Source organism: Bison bison, unplaced genomic scaffold (genome assembly GCF_000754665.1).
Source record: "Bison bison bison isolate TAMUID 2011002044 unplaced genomic scaffold, Bison_UMD1.0 scf7180017864063, whole genome shotgun sequence".
NCBI classification, from domain to species: domain Eukaryota; kingdom Metazoa; phylum Chordata; class Mammalia; order Artiodactyla; family Bovidae; genus Bison; species Bison bison.
The window spans coordinates 13,740,507-13,761,659 of NW_011494635.1; the positions used below are offsets into that span (position 1 = coordinate 13,740,507).

The window sequence follows — 21,153 nt, forward strand, 5'->3', positions numbered from 1 at the left end:
AAACAAAATGGATGTTCAACGTGTGCCTGGAATCTGAGGCCCTCTGATCAGCTGCTCTGCTGATCTTTTCCTCCTTTTTATGCATCCATTTTATTTAACACACTCTGACAGGTTATGCTCAAACTCAAACTGGGATCTAGACTTTCACCAACGTGACCTCTGGATCTGAGGCACTTCTATGCAAGAGTTCTGGAAATGAGGACAGATATGTAAGGAAATGGAAGTTGTTTAACACAATAAATGAGGATATAAATACTTACTCTGGACAAAGTGACATGATCCAGATAGTTCTGCAGCAGAGTACCAAGGACTAGAGAGGTCAAACTGATCCAGAGCCCAAAGCCAAGCCACCCCTCTCCTCCATGCCCCTGCACTCAGGGAAAGAGCGAGGACTCAGGCTATCTTCCCTAGGGAGTGAGGCTGGCTAGGACGACTGCACCAAAGATATTCTGGGAGTGAAAGAAGGGTGTGGCAGCTACCTAAGAGATAGAGGGACTGTGTATATTGGAAAAAAGGCAGACTGTGCCCTCTCTGCAGCCAGCTAAGACAGATGGGTAACAGTGGGCTAGGAGTGGCGCAGGAGAACCCAGCCCTGGTGTGACTGCCCCGGCCCACACAAAGGGAGAGACATTCCTCAGGGAGTCAAAGCTTTTATTACCTGATAATCCCTAGTGTGGTGCCAGAGATACCACTCTGGTCCCTTTACTCCCCATGGTGGGATATGGGCGGTATGAGAAGGGGTCAAGGGTAGAGAGGGGAGAGATTATTTACAGAGCAGGAGGGGACAGTGGTCTGACTGGGGGCACTGGGACAACCGATTTCCTCAAGAGCTCTAATAACTTTGTGCTTTTTTTTCTTAGTTAATGCCTAGCTACCTGGAATGAGTTTTGTGTTTCTTCTTTAGGAAAACATGTATTGATACAAACCAAAGAACAATCAAGCCCAATTTCCAGGCAGAGGATTTCATGATATCAATCCAAACATCACACTATTTAATTCCCCAATAAAACATTGGAAAAAGGACTATCAGTGCTAACACATTTACATATAAAATCTCCACCTAATAGGTAATAGAAGCCTATGTACCAATTTCTAAAACAGTTGTAAGATATATACACAATTTAGGGTATATTAACAAAACAGAATATTACAAAATATTAAAGGCAATTCTCCTGTCCACGGGGCCTCATTGCCTCTCACTTGAAGTTGGCATAATCTGAGAACGCGTCAATATATTCCTGCACCACCTTGTAGCAGAACTCATACTGTTCCTGCAGAGTGAAAGTCGGGGGAAAAGGCCAGGGTTACTGAAGAGAGCAATATATCTGCAGCTCCTGACAAACCCGTTCTTTAAAAAATGGAAAATTAATAAGCACTTTTGCATTTCCACCTGAACCCTGATCTGCCTGCCTGCAGAATTCTGACAGCATTCTTTTCTGGGCTGAGTGAAGCCACCTTCTCCAGAAAGCAGAGACTGGAGGTGCAGATGGTGGTCCTAGCCCTTCAGAGGTCAGACGTGAGTTCACATCCGAGCACATACTCAGTGCTTACTGGTCATCTAGACTGTCAAGAGAACTGCTGAAAGGGAGCTGAGGAAAGGAGGTAGTCCTGAGTTCTCCCCACCTCAGACCTGTGGAGAAGTGAAGAGCCCTGACAGACACCCCTTCTAGTCTGCACTGAGGCCACCAGCATCTCTTACTGGTATGGGGCTAGGCTATGCCCCCAATGCTCTCCTGCCTCCCAAAGCTTATTCTGTTTTTCTGAGGCACCTTGAGGAAGAATGAGTCTGTGGTTACACAGCCTTCTCTCTACCAGATAGGCCCCTCAGAACAGCCTCCCCCTGAGCTGGCTCTGGCAGAGAGGAGCTGTGGATGGTGTGTGGTGGCATGGATAAATAGGCAGGGTAGCATACCAGTGTCTGGACCATGTGTGGCCTCTGCAGTCGCAGGCTCTTGACGGTCTGGAAGACATCCAAAATCCCCTCTGCTTTCACCCGTTCCAGGACTGTGCTCAGGGCACAGAAGGTCCCTGTCCGTCCTGCCCCCGCACTGTAACAAAGAGATACACTCATCACACCTGCGTGGTGCAAGGTAGCTAGAGAATCTGGGGTTAGCCAAGAGAGGGTGACCAAGGGAGAGAGGAGCATGGGACACTGAAAAGTGTGGGCAAGGAAGTGTTTTTCGAAGTCAAGGAATCCTTTTAATTTGTCAATCCAATGGGCTAAAAGCCATGTTTTCATCTCCATTTCTCATATTGCTAATAAGAATTAGCATCTTTAAAAAAAAAAATTAGCATCTTTTCATGTTTACTGTCAAATGGTATCAGCTGATATACTTTGCCACTTTTTCTTCTTATAAATGTTTTTTTGAATGATTTATTTTTGTATGTGTAATAAATTAGCACAGCTCAAATTTCAAAAGGTTCAAAACATATAAAGTCTCCTTCCTACGCCATTTCTCCATCCTTTCAGTTTCCTCCTGGGAAACAACCAATGTCATCAAGTCCTTGTGTGTCCTTCCAAAGATAATTTATGCATATACCACACATATTTTTTCTGTTTCCCACTGCTTTCCTCACTAAACAATAAATCTAGAGGACTATTCCAAACCAGTACATAAACAGATTCTAATTAATTTTCTGAAGCTCTGTAGTATAAGATGTAACAGAGCTTATGGAACCAGTCCCTTATTAATATGTTCAGATTATTTACCATCTTTAAAAAAATTTTTTTTTTTGGCTGTGCAGTGTGGCATGTGGGATCTTAGTTCCCTGACAAGGGAATGAACATGTGTCCCCTGCGTTGAAGCATGGAGTCTTAACAACTGGACTAACAGGGAAGTCCCTACCATCTTTTACTATTATAAATAGTGCTTCAATTCTCGTAATTACAATTTCATTGTGGCCATCTGAAGAACATTTACTGGGTCATTTCTAGAAGTTCCTTTGCTCATTATTTTATCTTCAGAACAAATTTGCAGAAATTTTAAATATATACTTTCTTCCCCTTTAAGAGAGATTCCCTTCTCCCAATTATAAAAGCAATACAAACACATGGTAAAATTTTATTTCTAAAATGCAGTCTCAAACAATGTGCCCCAAACTAAATCCACTCCCTCCCCCATGAGTTCTCATACTATCTTTCTTCTGTCAGTGACATCAGCATAACTATAGCCAGGCTAGGACACCCCTCTTTTTCACAACTATGTCTTATTCATTTTTCTTCAAACTGTTCTCTAAATCGTTGCCCTTTTCTCTTTTCCTATGTTTCTTAAGGAGGCAGGCCTTCCCATGTTGCGCAGCTGGTCTTCCCTACTGTCGGTCTCCCCTTTGTTCCCCTTCCCCAGCACTATTTCCTGCCCAGCATCTTAACTTAGAGACTGTTGTTCCCTAGCACTGGAAGTGTCGAGTTCAAACTCCAAGATCTTCTCTTATCATCTGGGCCTGTCCTAGTCATCAAACCTGATTGCCATGTCTCACCAACATCCCACTCTTGCCTGGCTTTCATCAGAGTCTGATAGAGGCTCCCATCTCGCCCCTCTGCCTGCCTTTTGTGTCTTTTTCTCTCTTCTCCCTGAGGGCTGGGGTGGGCGTACCTGCAGTGCACGGTGATGGGGTGGTTCCCTGACTGTTGCTGCTGCTTCTGCACGGCTGCAATGATGCTGATCATGCCCTTTCCATCACTGGGGATGCCCACTTCAGGCCAGCCATGGAAGTGGAACTGCCGGATCTGCCGGCTCTTGTTCTCCTTGGGAGGAAGGAGGATCAGAGAGGTAGGTGCAACCCTGCTTTCCCTATGGGAGGAGCCCACCCACCAGGCATCTTACCCTGGTGTTGGTGACCAGGAGGTCTCTGACGGTATAGCTCTCACATTCTTCCTCCTTCTTCAGCTCCACTGTGATGTCTCCATATGACACCAGTCCATCAGAGGGCCAGTACTGGGCACATTTCTCCTGGGGGACAAATGGGAGAGGTGAGAGGCTGAGAATACCACATGTGGTAAAAGCAGGGCTGCTCTATGAGCAGACTGCTCCTCTCAATACAGTCCTTCTTACACCAACACACTTCTTCCCCAAGGTATCAAAAACTCAGGGTCATTCTATTACTTACCATCACTGTAATTAACTTCTGATCCTCAGCAGGACATCCATATTTAACAACTTAAGTCTACCAATCACTTAAGAGATAATCACTTAACCTTTTACTGTTACTTATTTATAGTCTAATTTGCAACACTGACAGGATTTATGAAGACTTCTGACCATCAGCTCATAGCTGCATCTAATGTTTAATGGCAGGGTGGAGGGAGAGGAGGAGTGAATGTCTTTGTTCCGATTTCTTCTCCCCCCGACCCTCTTGAGGTGCTGCCACATTTGTAGTTGCTTATACACGTCAGATTGCTAACCCAGAAAAAAGCACCAGCTATGGCGCTTCAGAGCCCGGTCCACAGTGTGTTTTCATCCCTCTCCTCTTCAACTCTCTGCAGTGGCACCTTACAATCGCTAGTTCTTGTGTTTCTGTTCTTGTTAGCACAAGCTGGTTTACTGCGTTGTCTCTGCTTGCACCTGGCTCAGTTCCTTCTACAGCACCTTGCACACTGCCTGCATCTAGTAGGTTCTCAGTAAGTATCAGGGCCCCAGGTGGCGCTAGTGGTAAAGAACACGCCTGCAATGCAGGAGATATGAGACACAGGTTAGATCCCTGGGTTGGGAAGAGGCCCTGGAGGAGGGCTAGCATCCCACTCCAGTATTCTTGCATGGAGAATCCTATGGACAGAGGAGCCTAGGGGGCTACAGACCATAGAGTCGAAAAGAGTTGGACATAACTGAAGTAACTTAGTATGTAAGCAGTAAGTATCTGGTAAATGACTTTTAATGTCTATAGAACAAGCCAGGGTATAAATACATAAACAAAATTACAGTTATGCTGTCCTTTTTTTAGAGCATTTTAGGTGATATCCTAGATCCTGTTGACAATTTAAAGATACTCAGCCATAAATATACTCTATGCTCTATGTTCACTAGGAAAGATATGGGAAAATTAAATACAAAAATAAAAATCACCAATAGTTTCTCAGTCCAAATAAAATCAATATTAAAAGTCCAATTTAATGACTTTAAAAAATATTTATTTGGCTGCGCTGGGTCTTAGTTGCGGCACAAGAGATATTTATTTGCAGCATGTGAGATCCAGTTCCCTGACCAGGCCCCCTGCACTGGGAGCTCAGAGTCTTAGCCACTGGACCACCAGGGAAGTCCCTTAATGACTTGCTTTTCATATGTGTGATCATTCATTACCCCCTTTATAAATGACCCTTAGCTCATTTTAAAACACAGGATTATTAAAGTGGTGGATCAAGGAAATGCCATAGAGCAGTGCTTTTCAATATGTGACTAGGAGCCCTGGGGATACCCTGAGAGTCAGAGCTCTGGACCCTCTCTTCAACAGAACAGTTTTAGAAAAGTCAAACCTAATTTAAGTTTTTGAAAAACCAAAACCCTTAATTAAGGCTCACCTTAAATGAGACTATGCTGGTTTTCAGGGATTCATGGGCAGAATGAGTTTTGCTATCACAGTTCCTTCCCAACACTACCTTTATACAGTTTATCAGTCAGAACTAAAGACTGGGCTTTAAAACCATTAGAAATACTAAGATACAAAGGGCTTGACAGCAACAGACTATAGGAGCCAGAATCACACTATGACAAGAAGAAATTATTAAGGTTCCATACTTAACAGCCTTCAGATATTTTAGATCTTCTTAGTTTAGGCAAAGAGGCATAACAGAGAAGAAAAGGGGCAGCCTGGAAGGAGGACTCCCAGGGATGTACCACTGAACCATCAAGAGTCCCCTCTTCAGGGAGTTCCTTGGTAGTCCAGCAGATAGAATTCCATGCTCCCACAGCAGGGGGCACAGGTTTGATCCCTGGTTGGGGAACTAAGATTCCGCTAGCTTTGTGGCATGGCAAAAAAAAAAAAAAGTTCCCTCTTCAAACTATGGACAAAGAGTTGGTCAACAGTGAAAGCATGTAGCCAGAGCAGGCTGACTAATGGGGACAATCTGCCATGATTATCTGTGGCAGGCTCGAAAAATCAGATTAGTGCTATTGTAGGGTGAATGTCAAGGTGACACAGCTACTCTGGGGAAGCAGGTATCGTGTGCTGAGAAAAAACAAGCACACTTCTGGGGATAGGATTTAAGGAATGATGTAAGATAAAGAGAAGGCACATAAGGTGATTTTAGATGTTGGACCAATGGCAGGAAATTATCCTACTCAGCCAGGTGAAGGCTTACTGAATTTAGCTTCTGTGTGGGCTCCACAACAGAAACAGAAGAATCAGGTGGGGCTTAAATGGGACTTGACTCCCATGGTGCCACTCAAGGGTGTGGGGAGACGTATGGCAAAAACAGCTGTAAGAGAATCCAGAGCAGGGGCCAGCAGTGCCAGTACCCACTGTTTCCCAAGGCTAACATGCCTTGGTGTCCTGCTGAGAATGGAGACATGAGAGCTGAGTTGGGGAATGCAAGGCTGACAAATATGGGACCCTGCTCTCAAGGAGTAGAGGCTAAGACTCATCTCAGAACCCAAGCTCCACTCTGCATGTGAGGGCCAAAGGGGATGAGGGAAAATGGCAACTAGAAGACCTAAAAGAAGCAATGGAAACAGAGAGGAAGAAGGACCCAATTCAAGTCTTGGAGTGGATACCTCAGGAAAAGTTTCTAACTTTTGTACGCATGGGTAGATTTTCCCTCAAGGTAAGGAAGCTCAAAGAGGATTTTTAAACAAGGAATGATATATTTAGATTTATATTTTCAAAAACATGCTGGCCTCCATGTGGAAAAGTGACTAAAAGGGGATGGGAATGGGAGTAGGCGGACTGGCTGCCAGGCTACTTAAGTGATGGAGGAGAGAGATGATTGTCTATATTGGGGTGACAGGAGTTACACTGAAGAGAAGTGAATATAATACTCAGCCTATGTCAAGACTCAGTGACAGACTGGTTGTGAAGAGTAAGAAAAGGAGAGGAATAAAGGTAACTCCTAGACTTCTGATATGAGCATCTGGGTGAAAGGTGGTACAGTGTACTGAGATGGGTAAGGATGGAATGAACCAGTGTGAAGGAAAGGAGGAAACCAAATTTTATTTGGGGCATATGAAGTTTGGGATTTTTAACAGACACCCATGAGAAGATATTGCATAGCTATGTGGTCAACAGCTGGGAATGCTGGTGGTTTATTTGCTAAGTCATGTCCAACTCTTGCAACCCCATGGACTATAGCCTGCCAGGCTGCTCTGTCCATAGGATTTTTCTAGGCAAGAGTGCTAGAGTGGGTTGCCATTTCCTTCTCCAGGGGATCTTTCCAATCAAGGGATCGAATCCAAACAACTGGGAAGGTGGCGGGGGGGGGGGGGGGAGGTAATTGGGCTAGAGGCATAGATGTGAGAGTTCCTGGCATATAGATAGTATTTAAAGCCACAGAACTGGATGAGATCCCCAAGGAAGTGTGTCAAAAGGGAACAAAAGTGGGTTAAGGCCTCAGTGTTGGACACTCCAATAATTAGAGGTCATTCAGAGGAGGAGGAAGTCACAAAAGAATAGCAAAGGAGCTTCCAGGCCAGTGAGTACAGGAGTGACATCATGGAAGTCAAGGGAAAAAAGTGTTCTGAGGACGGAGTGTGTGTTGGCGTACAAAGGAACTGCTACAAAGGAACCAGAAAGATAAGAAAAGAGAAGTAACTTTTGGATTGTCAAGATGGCAGTCACTGGTGACCTTGACTGAAGTAGTTCCCAGAGGACTCAAGCCTAGAAGGATGAGGAAGCTGAGAAGCTGAAAGACAAAGGTAGATGGATCACCCACATATAAACATTGGCCTCCAAGAACAGAAACAGGAACAGGAACCAAAAAAGGGGCAGCAAGCCAGGTGTTGGAGTCATCACTGGATGAGAGATCAGAAATGAGGAGTAGGTGTTCAAGTCTAGTAGATGAATGCTTGGAAACTTGCAAACTATGTAATCTAAAATTTACATTGTCGGGTTATGGACTCTAGGTATTGGAATCCCCAAAGAAGTGGAAACAGAGAAGTTTTTCAGTCTTTTCTCCTGCTGTCTTTGTTTACCTTCCTTCCACTACATAGCACTAAGTCTCTTGCTACGGTCTAGGGCTGACAACAGTGATGGGGATACAGAACTCTGTGGGCTGGGGTCTGATGCGATCGTGTTTTATTGTCTCTCTGGAGAAGTAGAATGTGTCCTTGGGTTGAGTTGACCCCATGCAGAAACTGCTAGGACTGCTCTGATCATGGTCCAAGCTGCAGCTGATGAGGGAATTCAGGCCTTACCAAACATCTTGGTGGACCATTATAGTTAAAATGATGGAGAAAAATAAAACAGGGAGAAGAGAATTTTTGGTTTTAATTCCTTTGGAATTTTAATATATACAGAATTTACATTTTTGGATCAGATGTTTTCTCTGGGAATTTAAACTGGGGGTGGGGAGTGGTCTTAAAGGAGACACTCTTCACTGTCTCATTTAGGCTTATTGTGTTAGTATCTCTTGAGAGCTACACCTGACAAGACGAATGGGAGGTGGAACATAAAGTAAAATTTTCTCTCAGAGGCCAATGAGGCTGGTAAAGAATGTTACTATAACCTGTACTGATCCATTTCAGAAGCTTCTGTTTCACTGGCCCTAAGACAGAGCACAAGGCACAGCGCTAGTAGGCAGGGGGGAATGGGCCGCACCACCTGAGACCAGTGTGTGCATGCCCCCTCTCTCCCCACCTCTACCTGTAAGAAATGTTTCCTGCCTCTCTGCCCTGTACTCTTACTAGGTCTGCTTCAAGGATGGAAAAGCCTGAAAAATCTGACTAGACAGAGTCTGAGGTATTCACTGGGCCACTTTTTATTACGGGGCAGTGGACAGAGAATGTGCTTGTCACTCCAGCATTTTCTGCCTACTCTTTGCATCTGACTGCCACAGATCCAGGGGGCAGAAGTGTGGCATGTAGGTCCCTATTTGCATATTCCATCACAGCTTATCAGAGAGAGTCAGGATACTGCACCTCATTCCTGACAATAAAGGAGCTCATCCCCCAACTGGCCTTTATTACACAGGTGTACACTTCCCCTAAATTTCTCACCTCATCAGTATTGTTATTAATGATAGAGGAAGATCAAAGATCTATTATGTATGTCTGTTGATTAGGTACATGATACAAATCCAGGAAGAGAAATCTTTCAAATTTAAATGATTAAATTTGAAGAAAATCTTGACAAATCAGAACATCAGGTAAGCAGATACAAAGCCTGTATCAAGGTTAAAATAAACAAACTGTCCAAGTACAGAATGGCAATGATGTGGTTTGGAACAATTAACATAAAAAATGTGTTTAAATCCCCGCTCCCCAGGCCCAGTTCAGTCCAGTAGCATCCCTGTGGCAGCGTCCTCTCTGCTTTTGGCTTGCTCTTTTCTAATGTGTCCTTCTAACTGCAGTCAGAGAGATTCTAAAAAACTTACAAATCTGAGACTGTCAAGGGTTCTTAAACTGCTTTACAAAATTCAAACTCTTCACTCTGGCTTAGAAGGACCTTCTCCCCAGGGCCCTTGCTGGCCTCTTCTGCTTGTTCTCTCGATTGTGCCCACTGCTAAGGCGTCATGAAGCAACCATTTACTGCACTGTCATCCACAGCAGAGAGAGTGTGAACATAATAAGCACTATCTGAACAAAGACTGGGCCTCTCTGTAATACTGGGAGAGGTGGGGTGGGAAGTGGACAGAGAAAGAGCGACCCCTGAGATTGAACGTACTCAGCAGAGGCTTCAAGGTTCTGACTCAGGAATGGTGTTTGAGATTTCCTACACTGAATGTGAGCTGGCCTAGGGGCCTCTAAGGTCCCTTCATATTCTGAGTTCACTGACAATTCTAATTTTTAATTGACTCAGGGCTTTTAAAAAAAGATTTCCTTGTTATTGACTGTAACTTGTAAGTTTCTTGCTTCTGGAAAAAGAAAAAAAGCATGTGGTATATAAACAGGTCTATAAACAGGTCAGCAAATGTGCTATGGAACTAGCTATTGGATATATATGAAGAAACCATAATATTATTCTCTGTCATCCAATTAAAAAATAAGTTTCTTGTTTTTATTTCTCAAATTCTATTGTTTTCTTTTGGGCAGTTGGCAAAGAGGTGACCCATCTTCCCATCAGTCTTCTGGTTAATTTCTCTGGCTTGGAAGGCTCCTTAAGGGACTTCACACAAGCTCCGATGGAGCTGCAGTCTGACTCTGTATCCCTCATCTTGCTAGCTCTGCTCTGCCCATGGAGGTGGGGTGTAGCAGGTACAAAGCTAGGCATGAGGAGACTGTATTTAGAACAGAAGTGAGAGGTTTGGGAATCGAATGGAAACTCAGACCAGTCCTGAGAGAAGCTGACTGTTCAAATACCAAGAGGCTGGGCAATGGCTATTTTATTAAATCAAAGAAAAATCCTCTTAGCTTCCCCCCCTCTCCCTGCCTTGTTGCTTGTCTCCCACAGCCCAGGATCTTTTGAACTCACCTGGCCTCTCTCCTCCAGTTCTGTTAGCATCACGATAGAGCAAGATTTCCACTCCCAAATCATTCGCCAGAAGTCCTCAATTGTGTGGAACAGAGGGCCTTGGCTGGCGATATAGGAGTCCTTCTGCCGGTACCCCTATGAAGGCCAGGTCAATGTGAGATGACATGTGAGTAAGATGGTTTGATCACGGAGGGGCTAGTAGAGAAGACAGGCCACTGGGCTGGGGAGGGGGCTGCCTAGAGGCAAACAAATCCCAGGCAGAGCTCCTCTTTGGCCAAGGACCAAATTCTGGATGGCACACTGGTTTCCTTGCATGAGGGTGAAGGAAGTGGGGCTGGGGCTACGATGAGCACAAATGGGAAGGTCCAGAGGTTAGTGTTTTTAGCCTTTGGTTTGTGCTGTGAACTTTTCCTTCCAGCTCTTACATTGGTGTTTACCCTCTGTTACCCCACCTTCTACTCTTGGGGGGTCTGACAGACCTAGTGCACAGGAAGGGTATCAGTTCTGCATTTGATGACTGACTCAAAGACCATCCTTTCAAGCAGTAAGAGGGCAGCACTGCAAGGCCCAGCTCAATCTCCACGAAGTGTTGGGAGCTCAGGGGACACTGCCACAACTTACATCAATGAAGGATGCGTTCACGTAGTCTGTGTTCTCCTCACCCCTCTTAACTGGAATGATCACTCTGTTGAATTCATCTGCAAGAAGGACAGCAGCTTGTGGCTCCCCAGCATCACCTGTCCTCTCCTCCCTCTCTTTTCATCTATCCCCGCCTCTTCTCAGGCTCTGGGCAGACGTAATTCCAGCTGGGTAACAACATGCCTATTCCTATCCCAGGAGGCAGAAAACTTTGGCCTTCCTGCTCTTTGCAAAAGCCACTGAAGAACTGGGAGCAATAAGAAACAATGTCATAATTCTTGTCTCCAAGCTGATCATTAACTAGTACAGAAGAAGGCTGAAGGGTTAAGGGAAAGGGGGATGGGCATTAGGGCTTTGGGGTCAGGAGAGGGCTCTTACATGGAATGATCTGTAAAACCCTATTCTTCTTCATGTTGGCTGGAAGGTTTCCGGTCCGCATCTTGTCGTTCTGGATTTTGATCGATGTTAATTTCTGAATTGGGAAGGGGAAGGGAAACATTACTGGTCTCAGTAACTGAACTTGACAAGATTATGTCTGTCACTGGACCTGCATCCAGGCCACACTGGTTGCACACTGCTCTTCTCATCAGAGCCCTGATCTCCATTTCCACATGCTCTTATCAGACCATTGTTTTTTCAACTTTAAGATCAGTGAACAAGACAAGAACGTCTGGGAAACACTGCTTTCCAGGGCCCTGTGGACCACTGTGTTATTTCCTTGGACTGGCACTTTATGATCCTGGAGCAAGGAATCTAGTGTGCCCTTCCTCCCTCCCTCCCTGCTGTTCTATTCCCAGAGGCTGTCTTACCTTCTTTAGAAAAACCTTATTAAGATGGTTTCTTCTCCTGATTCCAAGGTTTCTTCCTGATCTTTGCTACTCAAAGTGTATCCTATAAACCAGAAGCATCAGCTTCATCTTGTCAAATATGCAGAATCTCAGGCCCCAACTCAGAGTTGCTGAATCAGAGCCCCGAGGTAACCTCTTAGTTTCAGGAGTGCTTATGGAAAGTGGTCCTCCCCGTCCCAACCCAGAAATCTCTTGCTTCTGGGAGCACTTTTATTGCTGAGACTGTGACACATCCCATAAATGTGTTTAGAACCATTGTCTATCTGAATACGGCAGGGTCAGCAACCTACGGTCTATGAGCCAAGCTGGTCTACTGATTGTAAATGAAGTTTTATGGAAACACTGCCGTGTTCATTTGTTTACATGGTATCTATGGCTGCTTTTGTGCTAAAACATTGCAGAGTTAAGTAGTTGTGAATAGACCATATGGCCTGCAAAGCCAAAAATATTTATTCTGCAGAAGTTTATTCCTGCTGTACATTGTAATCACCTGGGAGGGGCAGCTGAGGGACTTAAAAAAAAACAAACCACTGCCTGTTTTTGTTTCTTCACCCACTCCCTAAATGCAACCCAAGTGATTCTAACATGCAGGATTGAGAATGACTAGGGTATGAGTCCAGTACTTTTGCCTAGAAAATCCCATGGATGGAGGAGCCTGGTAGGCTGCAGTCCACGGGGTCGCTAGAGTCGGACACGACTGAGCGACTTCACTTTCACTTTTCACTTTCATGCATTGGAGAAGGAAATGGCAACCCACTCCAGTGTTCTTGCCTGGAGAATCCCAGGGATGGGGAAGCCTGGTGGGCTGCCGTCTATGGGGTCGCACAGAGTCGGACACGACTGATGCGACTTAGCAGGAGCAGCAGCAGCAGCAGGGTATGAGTAACGGGCCACAGACACACCTCCCTAACTATCCACATGCCTTGAAAGAGGATTTACCATTTGTTGGTAAACTCAAAAGCAGTCAAACATTCTGTATGCCGCAGGTCACACAGATCCTTCTTTCTGAAAGAAGACAGTTCAGCTCCAACTCACCTTAAACTCCTCCTCTAGTCCATTGTTGCTGGTCCCTGGGATTTTGTTATAAATTTTCTGCAGATGTGTTTCTAGAGAGGTGACTTCCAGTTCTGTATCCCCATATAGATAATGCTCCAGAAGGGCTTGGTATATGAAGACGTATTGCATCTGAAATATGGATGATGCAGAGTTCCTAGTTACACACTGGTGGTGCCGGAGCACTCTCTCCCACACTCCTGTTTCACTTCAGTCCACTTCTTTGATCCCAACACATATAAAATGATTTGCTCTTGTCCAAATTCAAGGAGGTAGGACTCAAAATGCCTGAGTCCCTCTAGGGGTGCTTAAACTTGGGAGGGAGAGTCCTACTCTGATACTCTCCTGGAGAGAAGGACAGATCCAATCCATTCATTCATCCATATCCAGAGCATAGATGGATAGACTGAGGGGCTGTCAAACCCCAGTGACACAGAAAGCCCATGCCAGCCCTCTTCCCAGTGCTGTGCCCTCTGCACCCCATTCCCTAACCAGAGTTGATCACACTGCTGCTCCTGGACCTGGCTGAGCTGTGTCACCACTCTGGGGCAATGGCTCTTCCCTTAGGACCTGTTCCATATCCTTAGGGCCTACTGCAAATGACATCTGCCCATCTTCCTGACTCCCCGAGGGCACACCCTTCTCTGTGCTCCATATTCTTTTACTACATAATTTATAAGGCCCTTTGTCACACTGTATGATGATCATTTACAATAACCTGGGAGATTGAGTAATCTACAAGGTGGACAGATGTTTTGGTCCTAATATGCCCCCCACCTTTGTTTCACACACAAACCACTCACGTCTGTTTGCACCATCTGGCAGCGCTGTGCCCGGATCCGGCTCACAAAGCCATAAACATCCACTTTCCGCTCTGTATGCATCATATCCAGCATGGCATCGATGACAACAAAGGTACCTGTACGTCCTACACCCGCACTGTGGCCAGAGAGCAGGAGTATTACTGGGATGGCTAGCATGCCTTGGGGGAACACAAAGGGAGGGGGAAGCACAGGGTAGAGCTCTTTCTTCAAGCCTTTACATTCTAATTCTGTATGGAGCAGAGCTGGGACTCTCATGGAACCAACAACCCCACTGTATTGTGAACTCCTTACCTCGAGTTATCAGGACCAGGGACACTTAGAATGGTCTGCAGAGTCCACGTACACAAGGCAGCACTCAACTTAGCTTTCTGGCTTCACAGCAGTGGTCCCCTCACCCCCAATCTTGGAGGACTGCCCTTCCCTCTTTCTTCAAGTGCTTTCCACCTAGCACCCAAACTTGAAGAGTCTCTCTGGCTGCTGCTCTGGGGCCTAGGTAATTCATCTGCTCTGTGCCAGCCTCCTTGGCCAGGGCTCCTATGCCTGCCCTGCTCTCAGTGTGAGAACAGAATGTGGTATGAGTGGGGAGCCAAGGGTCAGGCCACACTGACCTGCAGTGTACCACGATGGCCCCTGCATACTGAGGGTTACAGGCCTTCACCTTCTTAAGGAACTTGAGCATGCCAATCGGTGTGAAAGGCACCCCAAAATCTGGCCAGCTGGTAAAGTGGAACTGAGTGATGAGGCGCTGTGGCTTTCTGTTGGTCACGTCGCCCACCTGTGAATTGAAGAGATCTTGCATGTTGGCCCTGATACCCTGGGGTAGGGCAGCACCAGGGGAAGGAGGGTGAGACTGAAGGGGCCAGGGCCAGCTGTAGCTGTCACTGACAATGGGGAAGTGAAGAGTAATAAACTTCTCAAGAAAACAATTATCCTCCAATTATAAATAAATAAATTTTTTAAAAAATTAAAAAGAAAAGTTTTAACCATGGACAGAGAACCTTCCCAGGAACCCCATGGGGTAGTCAAGGCTGTTATTGTTATTTATTTCTACAGACATGGAATGTGAAACTCAAAAAAGTTAAATGACCTGGTTATGGTCCCAGGATTAGTAAAAGGCAAGGTCAGAACTAAAGTGCAGGTCTCCTAATTCTTGGTAAGCTCTCTTTTCACAGCAGCACACTGCCCTCAGCTGAAGGCAATCTTTGCTCAAGCCTCCAGGGTCACTCTGAAGGGTCAGGAGCAGGGCCCACATCCTTGATGTCAGGAGTCTTTGGGGTAAGAAAGGAGATGAGTCAAGTACCCAGAAGATTACACTACCTCCTGACACACCCAGTTGATACTTAAGATGACCAAACTCCACCTGAGTAATACTTTTTCTCCCAGTCATGAAAATGTTCCTCCCTTGGCTTTGATCAAAACGGGGGGAGGGGGGAAGATAAAATTCTGAGAGCCTTGATCTCTGATTTTAGAGTCCAAACATACTGCATGCTCAGTGACTCCTGACCACCCTGAGTAAGAGGGGGATGACCCAGCCTGTTCTGCCCTCTTAATGGTCAGCAGATCCTAAATGAGAACCAAGAAAAGAGGCAGTAGACAGTACCTGTTGAATGCAGAACTTCCGTACTGTGTAGTCCACCAGCACGGTCACATCCTCTACTGACACACGGATATTCCCGTAAGTCCAGCAGCCTTGGTCTGGCCAGTACTGGGCACACTTACACTGGAAAGGAACAGACATGCATCCCCCTGACTTCAGGCCTCCCACCCCTAAAGGAAAGGACCACAAAAGCCCAGACTGAAATCTTCAGAAAGCCTTCTGGCCTTTTCTCACACCTCTGTCAGCTGCAGACCTTAACTGTTTCCCTTTTTTTCTTTGGCTGTGCCATGCAGCTTGCAGGATATCAGCTCCCTGACCAGGGACTGAACACAGGCCACAGCAGTGAAAGCCCGGAATCCTAATCACTATGCTGGCAAGAAACTCCCTGTTCTTTTTTTAAGTTCTTCAGTTTCCATCCCATTTAGCACAATCTCTTAACTTACACATAGCCCCAGCCACATATTTCCTCATTCTTTCCCAACTCTAGTGTTTCAATTCAGGGCAAATCAGAAGCCATTTTATGTATAAAATCTGTACTTCCACAATATTCCAGGTCACGCTCTAAGGGCAAGTCCACTGATCCCCTGGAAAAAGCAAGCTGCTATGAGGAAGTCACTAGGATGGATTGATACAGACTGTAAACTTGCCATGAGAGGCCCAAGGCCTTCTCTGGGGATTAGGCCTTGAACAGCTCCCAAGAGCCACAGGTAGGGATGGAAGAAACGAACTTAAAGTCCAGCTCTAAAGCTAACCCTCCTAAGCTGATCAACACACCCAACAGCCCAGCATGGGTATTAGACTGACTCCGGCGCCATCCTGGAGAGAAACAGTCATGAATTGGGATTCTTCTCTGGGGCCTGATCCAGGACTCAGGATTGGTGCTGGCTGTGGCCCAGTGATGGAGCTGACTAGGCATGGACTTAGCAGTCACAGAAAGAAAAGGGCCAGTCAGAAGCTTTGCCTGAAGGATGAGGTCGGGGCTTCACATTTCCTTGGGCCCAAACAGCTCCCTCTGCTGACTCGGGAGGAGGGACAGCAAGAAAACAAAAGCAAGAAACCCAGGGGAGTGAGGGACAAGAGAAGCCAGGGGAGAAAAGCCTCACTGAGGCTTTTCCTTGGCTAATGGTCCAAGTCTTTCTTCTAAGATGTTTTGGATCTAAGGTGAGTTATTTGGTTACCAAACACAGGCCGTGTCCTAGGAATATCCCTCAGATCATCGAAGGCGTCCAGGCCACAGGAAAATGTAGTGGGCACCCTGGCCTGGAGTCTGTCTGGATGAATGACTGGCACAGAAGCCAAAATAGGTGGACACCCTAGGTTCAAACACAGAACACCAAAAAAGCAGTCCCTCTGTTCGTCATGCCTGTATCAGAGGCCATTCTATCTAATTTCTCCACTCACCTCCTTTCTCTCCTTCAGATTGGTCACCATGACAATAGTGGCTGTGTTTTGTTCCCAGATCATCCTCCAGAAATCATTCACCGTTTCTTCCTTTGGTCCTACAATAACCAACAGCAAAGATGAGAACACACAGCAAGAGGAAGAAGGATGCTGGGAAATTAGGAACATTCATTCCTGATTTTTGGAAGCCTGTGCCCACATGTCCCCAGTTAATTATAGAATCCATCTACCCATCCACCCACCTACTAACTGAACATTTCCACCATGTATGTGTCAGGTACTTCAATAGGAAGTGAACTGGGGGTGTGAAGTTGTCAAAATAAAAAGAGACCCATACAATGTTTCCCAAGGATACTACAGTTGAGGATTAGGAATCATGACTCCTACTGAATACCAGTATTAAGGGCAAGATAGTGAGCTACGTGCTTTATATCTCATTTACTCTTCTTACCATGCTGTGAGGTGAGTATCTTTAGTGAAACAGGTTGGGTAAATTGCTTAGGCCGAAATTTAAAATTTACTTCCTATACAGCCTTTTCCAGAAAGCCACTAAAAGGGCATAAATAAATAAAAAAGTGGGATCTAATATAGGACAGAGACTAACAGAATCCCCAGGGTATTGGAAAAGGGAAGGCTCAGGATAATTATTCTGCTAGAGGCTAAAGGGCAATCAACCCAGAATGGAACGAAAGAAGGTTCTAGAAGGATCCCAAGAGAAAAACTTAAAAAAATTAAACCTCATGTATCTGAGGGTACCAAGAGAAAATATGTATTTCCAGCAAAGCGTTTGGAGGGGAAAAAAAAATCAGTGCTAGGTATATACAAAATTAAGTAAATAAGGAAAAAAGGTAATTATTAACACTTGGGAAAGAAGAAAACCAAAAACTGTATCCAATTAAAAAAAAATCATATAATACTATGTGCTTTAGCTGTGAATAACACTGGCCTAGTAATAAGAACGTAAATAACAAGTATTATCTTCACTCCAAATTGTGATTTAACTCCACTGGGAGAACAGGGAAAAGGGACACATCTGAGTGTGATGTAGTTTTGTAAGATTTAATAAGTTATGTAGTAATACAATAGGGCTTCCCAGGTGGCGCTAGTGGTAAAGAACCCACCTGGCAATGCAGGAAACATAAGACAGTCCGAATCCTGGGTGGGGAAGATCCCCTGGAGGAGGACACAGCAACTCACTCCAGGATTTTCGCCTGGAGAATCCCATGGACAGAGGAGCCTAGGGGTACAGTCTATGGGGTCGCAAGGAGTCAGACATGACTGAGCTATTCAACAGCAGCAGCAGCATGCATTAGTATAAGAAGAGGTCAACAGATAAAAATGGTTGAATTAGACTAAAAAGGTGAAGATAAAATTTTGAGGGGAGAATTTGTTTCTATAGATCTTGTAATACCTTTTTTGACTTTCTTCAAGAAATTTTGTACTCCCTTTGGTAAAAAGAAAAATATTAAGACGAGAAACAAATCATGTCAGAAGTGGACACATGCCAGAAAGATGTACAGAGGGAAACTGTTTCACTGCCTGGTAAAGTTAGGAAAAATCTCCTGAAGGAGGTGACATCTTAGCCATGTGTTAGGACAGATAAAGCAGACGTGAATTTAGAAAGGAGGCGCAGGGAGAAGAGGCACTCCAGGCAGAGGGGCCGGGGGCTAACAGTGTGAAACACACATGGGCTGAAGGTGAGCTCACTGTGTTGGCGGTGTGGAGGAGAGAAGACGAAGCTAGGAAGATAGGTGAGGTACCAGAATCTAAAGAGCTGGAGGCCAGGTCTTTACAAAGGCTTGTTTTACAGATAATGAAAAATCATTATAGGATGTTCATGCGAGTCTGACAGAAGTTTTACATTAAGAAAGGTCATTCTGGTGGAAGAAATGCAAGGAACAAAGCTAGGGCCTACAGGGATCAATCAGTGAGCTACTGCAACAGAACGAGAAGAGCTGAGAGCAAGGGCGCGTGTCAGAGAAGGCCGATTTTGGAGATAGAAACCGGAGGACTAATCGTATTTAAAGCAAGGGACAGGTAGGACATCTGAATGATCCTAAATTAGGCTTGGTGATTAGGTCTCCAAAGAAGTTATGAGAAAAAGCAGCTCTGGGCTGAGGAAGTCACATTTCAGCTTCTGATGTTGAATCTAAAGAGTTTGTGAGAGTATTCAAGTGGAGGGGCACAAAGTTAGTTTGAAAATGTGGCTCCAGAGCTCAAGAGAGGCAGCAGCCAGTCAAACAGAGGTGGGTATTAGATGAACTCTCTCAAAGAGGGGGTGGGAGTGGGGAGTAAAGAAGGGGTAAAGAATTCTGTGTAAACACAGAATGCTGGGGATCTTTGAGCATTATTCAAGTTCAGACAGAACAAAAAGCTGAGGAGGCAGAAGAATGGACAGAAATGTGCCACGAAAGACAAGAATGGAATTTTAAAGAAGTAGCCATCTACAATTTTCAAGAGAAACTATATTTAAGATGCAGAAAGAAGAATAACAGCTAGAGAGAGAATACTTAGAGAAGTGAGAAAAATCAAGAGAACAGAATGTCTGGAAATAACAGAGTTTCAAGAAGAGCAAAGTTCTGTGAAGTTCAAGAGGGAGTCTGAGAAAAGGCCCAGAAGGAAATCAAAGGTGACTAAGAAATATTTTAGCATCAAAAAGGCACCATGACAAACAGAGGAAGAGACTGTATGTGGTTGTTGGTGCCAAAATCACTGAGTAGGTGGCAGATGAGCTGGGCCTTGGAGAGTGGCCCTGGATCGACAGATGGCTATAGAGGGAGGGTAGTGGGGCTTGGTTAGGCAAGGGCCAGGCCCTGGTAGAAGATTCAAGAGCAAGGAGGATATAAGGCTTTTCCTGACCACTCTACTTTATTTTACCTCTATCCCTATTTTACCATGCTTACAGTACTGTCCAACAGAATTTTAGGCGATGATGGAAATGTTTCATATCTGCACTAATACGGTAGTCTCTAGTCACTGTGACTAGTATGACTGAGGGACTGAATTTAAAATTTTATTTAATTTTAATTATTTTACTTTGGCTGTACCATATGGTTTGCAGGATCATAGTTCCCTGACCAGGGATTGAATCCATGTCCTTAGTGGTGAAAGTGCAGAGTCCTAACCCACTAGACTGCCAGGGAACTCCCTAAAATCTTGTTTTAAATAGCCACTTGTGGCTAGTAACTACTGTATTGAACAGAATAGCCACTTACCAAAGTTTCTGTTTATTTTGCTACAAATTATCCTCTAGGGGTAAAGAACCCGCCTGCCAATGCAGGAGACTTAAGAGATGTGGGTTTGATCCCTGGGTCAGGAAGATCCCCTGGAGAAGGAAGTGGCAACCCATTCCAGAATTCTTGCCTGGAGAATTCCATGGACAGAGGAGCCTAGGGGGCTACAGTCTACAGGGTGGCACAGAGTAGGACATGACTGAAGCAATTTAGCACAGCACGGCATCCTCTACCAACTAAAGGCTCCTTAAAGGCAGAGACCATACTCTATTTTATTCCTGTACATATTTCCATCACCTAGGCCAGTGCGTGGCACACAATAAATGGTCAATAAATATTTGTTGAATGATTAATTAAATGGGCTTTGATGGACCATAATAACATCAATTACTTCACAGTGCTACAAACATCAAGATATTTTTTGCTAGGATCCTAAAAGTGAGGACACTTATTAGAACTTTACACTGTGGAAATGTGTACAGAGCATGTATAGCACATTGGGTCCCTGATTTGAGGGTTTTTAGACCACTTTTCTGTGAATAATAGTAGAGCTCAGGCCCATGAGTGGGTGGAGATGAGTCAGACTGGACCTTTGAGTCTCTAATCCTCTTTAGAGAAGCTCACTAGACTGTGTTGTGAGTGTGTGTTGTGTGTGTGTGTGTGTGTGTGTGTGTGTGTGTGTAGTGTTCTCCAGTATTTTTTATGTACATATAAAAAAGAATTTATTTCAAAGGACCCCTGGACACTAAATCATCAAGATGAAGCCCCTTAGTTAGAAACCTGCAAGGTAAATTGCTTTTCTTTCAGGTGGTAATAATTACAGAAGCTAATACAGTCTGTGTAATCTATTTAGGATTTGGAAGAAAAAACCCAAGCCCATTCATGGTTAAACCCAAGAGTAAAAAATTATCTTATTTTACCTTGTGCAGCAATGAATTTGTTCTTTTCCTGGTAGCCCTGGGAGTGGGGTAGGGGGAAATAGAGGAGAAAAAGAAAGTGAAAAT

At 44.9% G+C, this 21,153-nt stretch overlaps 1 protein-coding gene across 3 annotated transcripts in view; it reads right to left on the bottom strand.

The window, feature by feature from the left end:
- Positions 1-634: 634 nt before the first annotated feature.
- PTPRA (protein tyrosine phosphatase, receptor type, A) overlaps positions 635-21,153 on the bottom strand; it is a 120,325-nt gene continuing 99,806 nt past the window's right edge. For 2 of the 3 annotated variants that reach the window (XM_010836506.1, XM_010836508.1), the window contains 13 exons: positions 21,070-21,106; positions 16,917-17,014; positions 15,519-15,638; positions 14,527-14,693; positions 13,898-14,033; positions 13,077-13,226; positions 11,572-11,665; positions 11,176-11,252; positions 10,555-10,689; positions 3,825-3,950; positions 3,594-3,745; positions 1,913-2,048; positions 635-1,271 (listed from right to left, as the gene is read on the bottom strand). In XM_010836506.1, coding sequence (XP_010834808.1) covers positions 1,197-1,271; positions 1,913-2,048; positions 3,594-3,745; positions 3,825-3,950; positions 10,555-10,689; positions 11,176-11,252; positions 11,572-11,665; positions 13,077-13,226; positions 13,898-14,033; positions 14,527-14,693; positions 15,519-15,638; positions 16,917-17,014; positions 21,070-21,106 — 1,503 coding nt within the window. In that variant the 3' untranslated portion in view covers positions 635-1,196. The remainder of the gene's footprint in view (positions 1,272-1,912; positions 2,049-3,593; positions 3,746-3,824; positions 3,951-10,554; positions 10,690-11,175; positions 11,253-11,571; positions 11,666-13,076; positions 13,227-13,897; positions 14,034-14,526; positions 14,694-15,518; positions 15,639-16,916; positions 17,015-21,069; positions 21,107-21,153) is intronic. The other variant, XM_010836507.1, reaches the window with a different exon arrangement.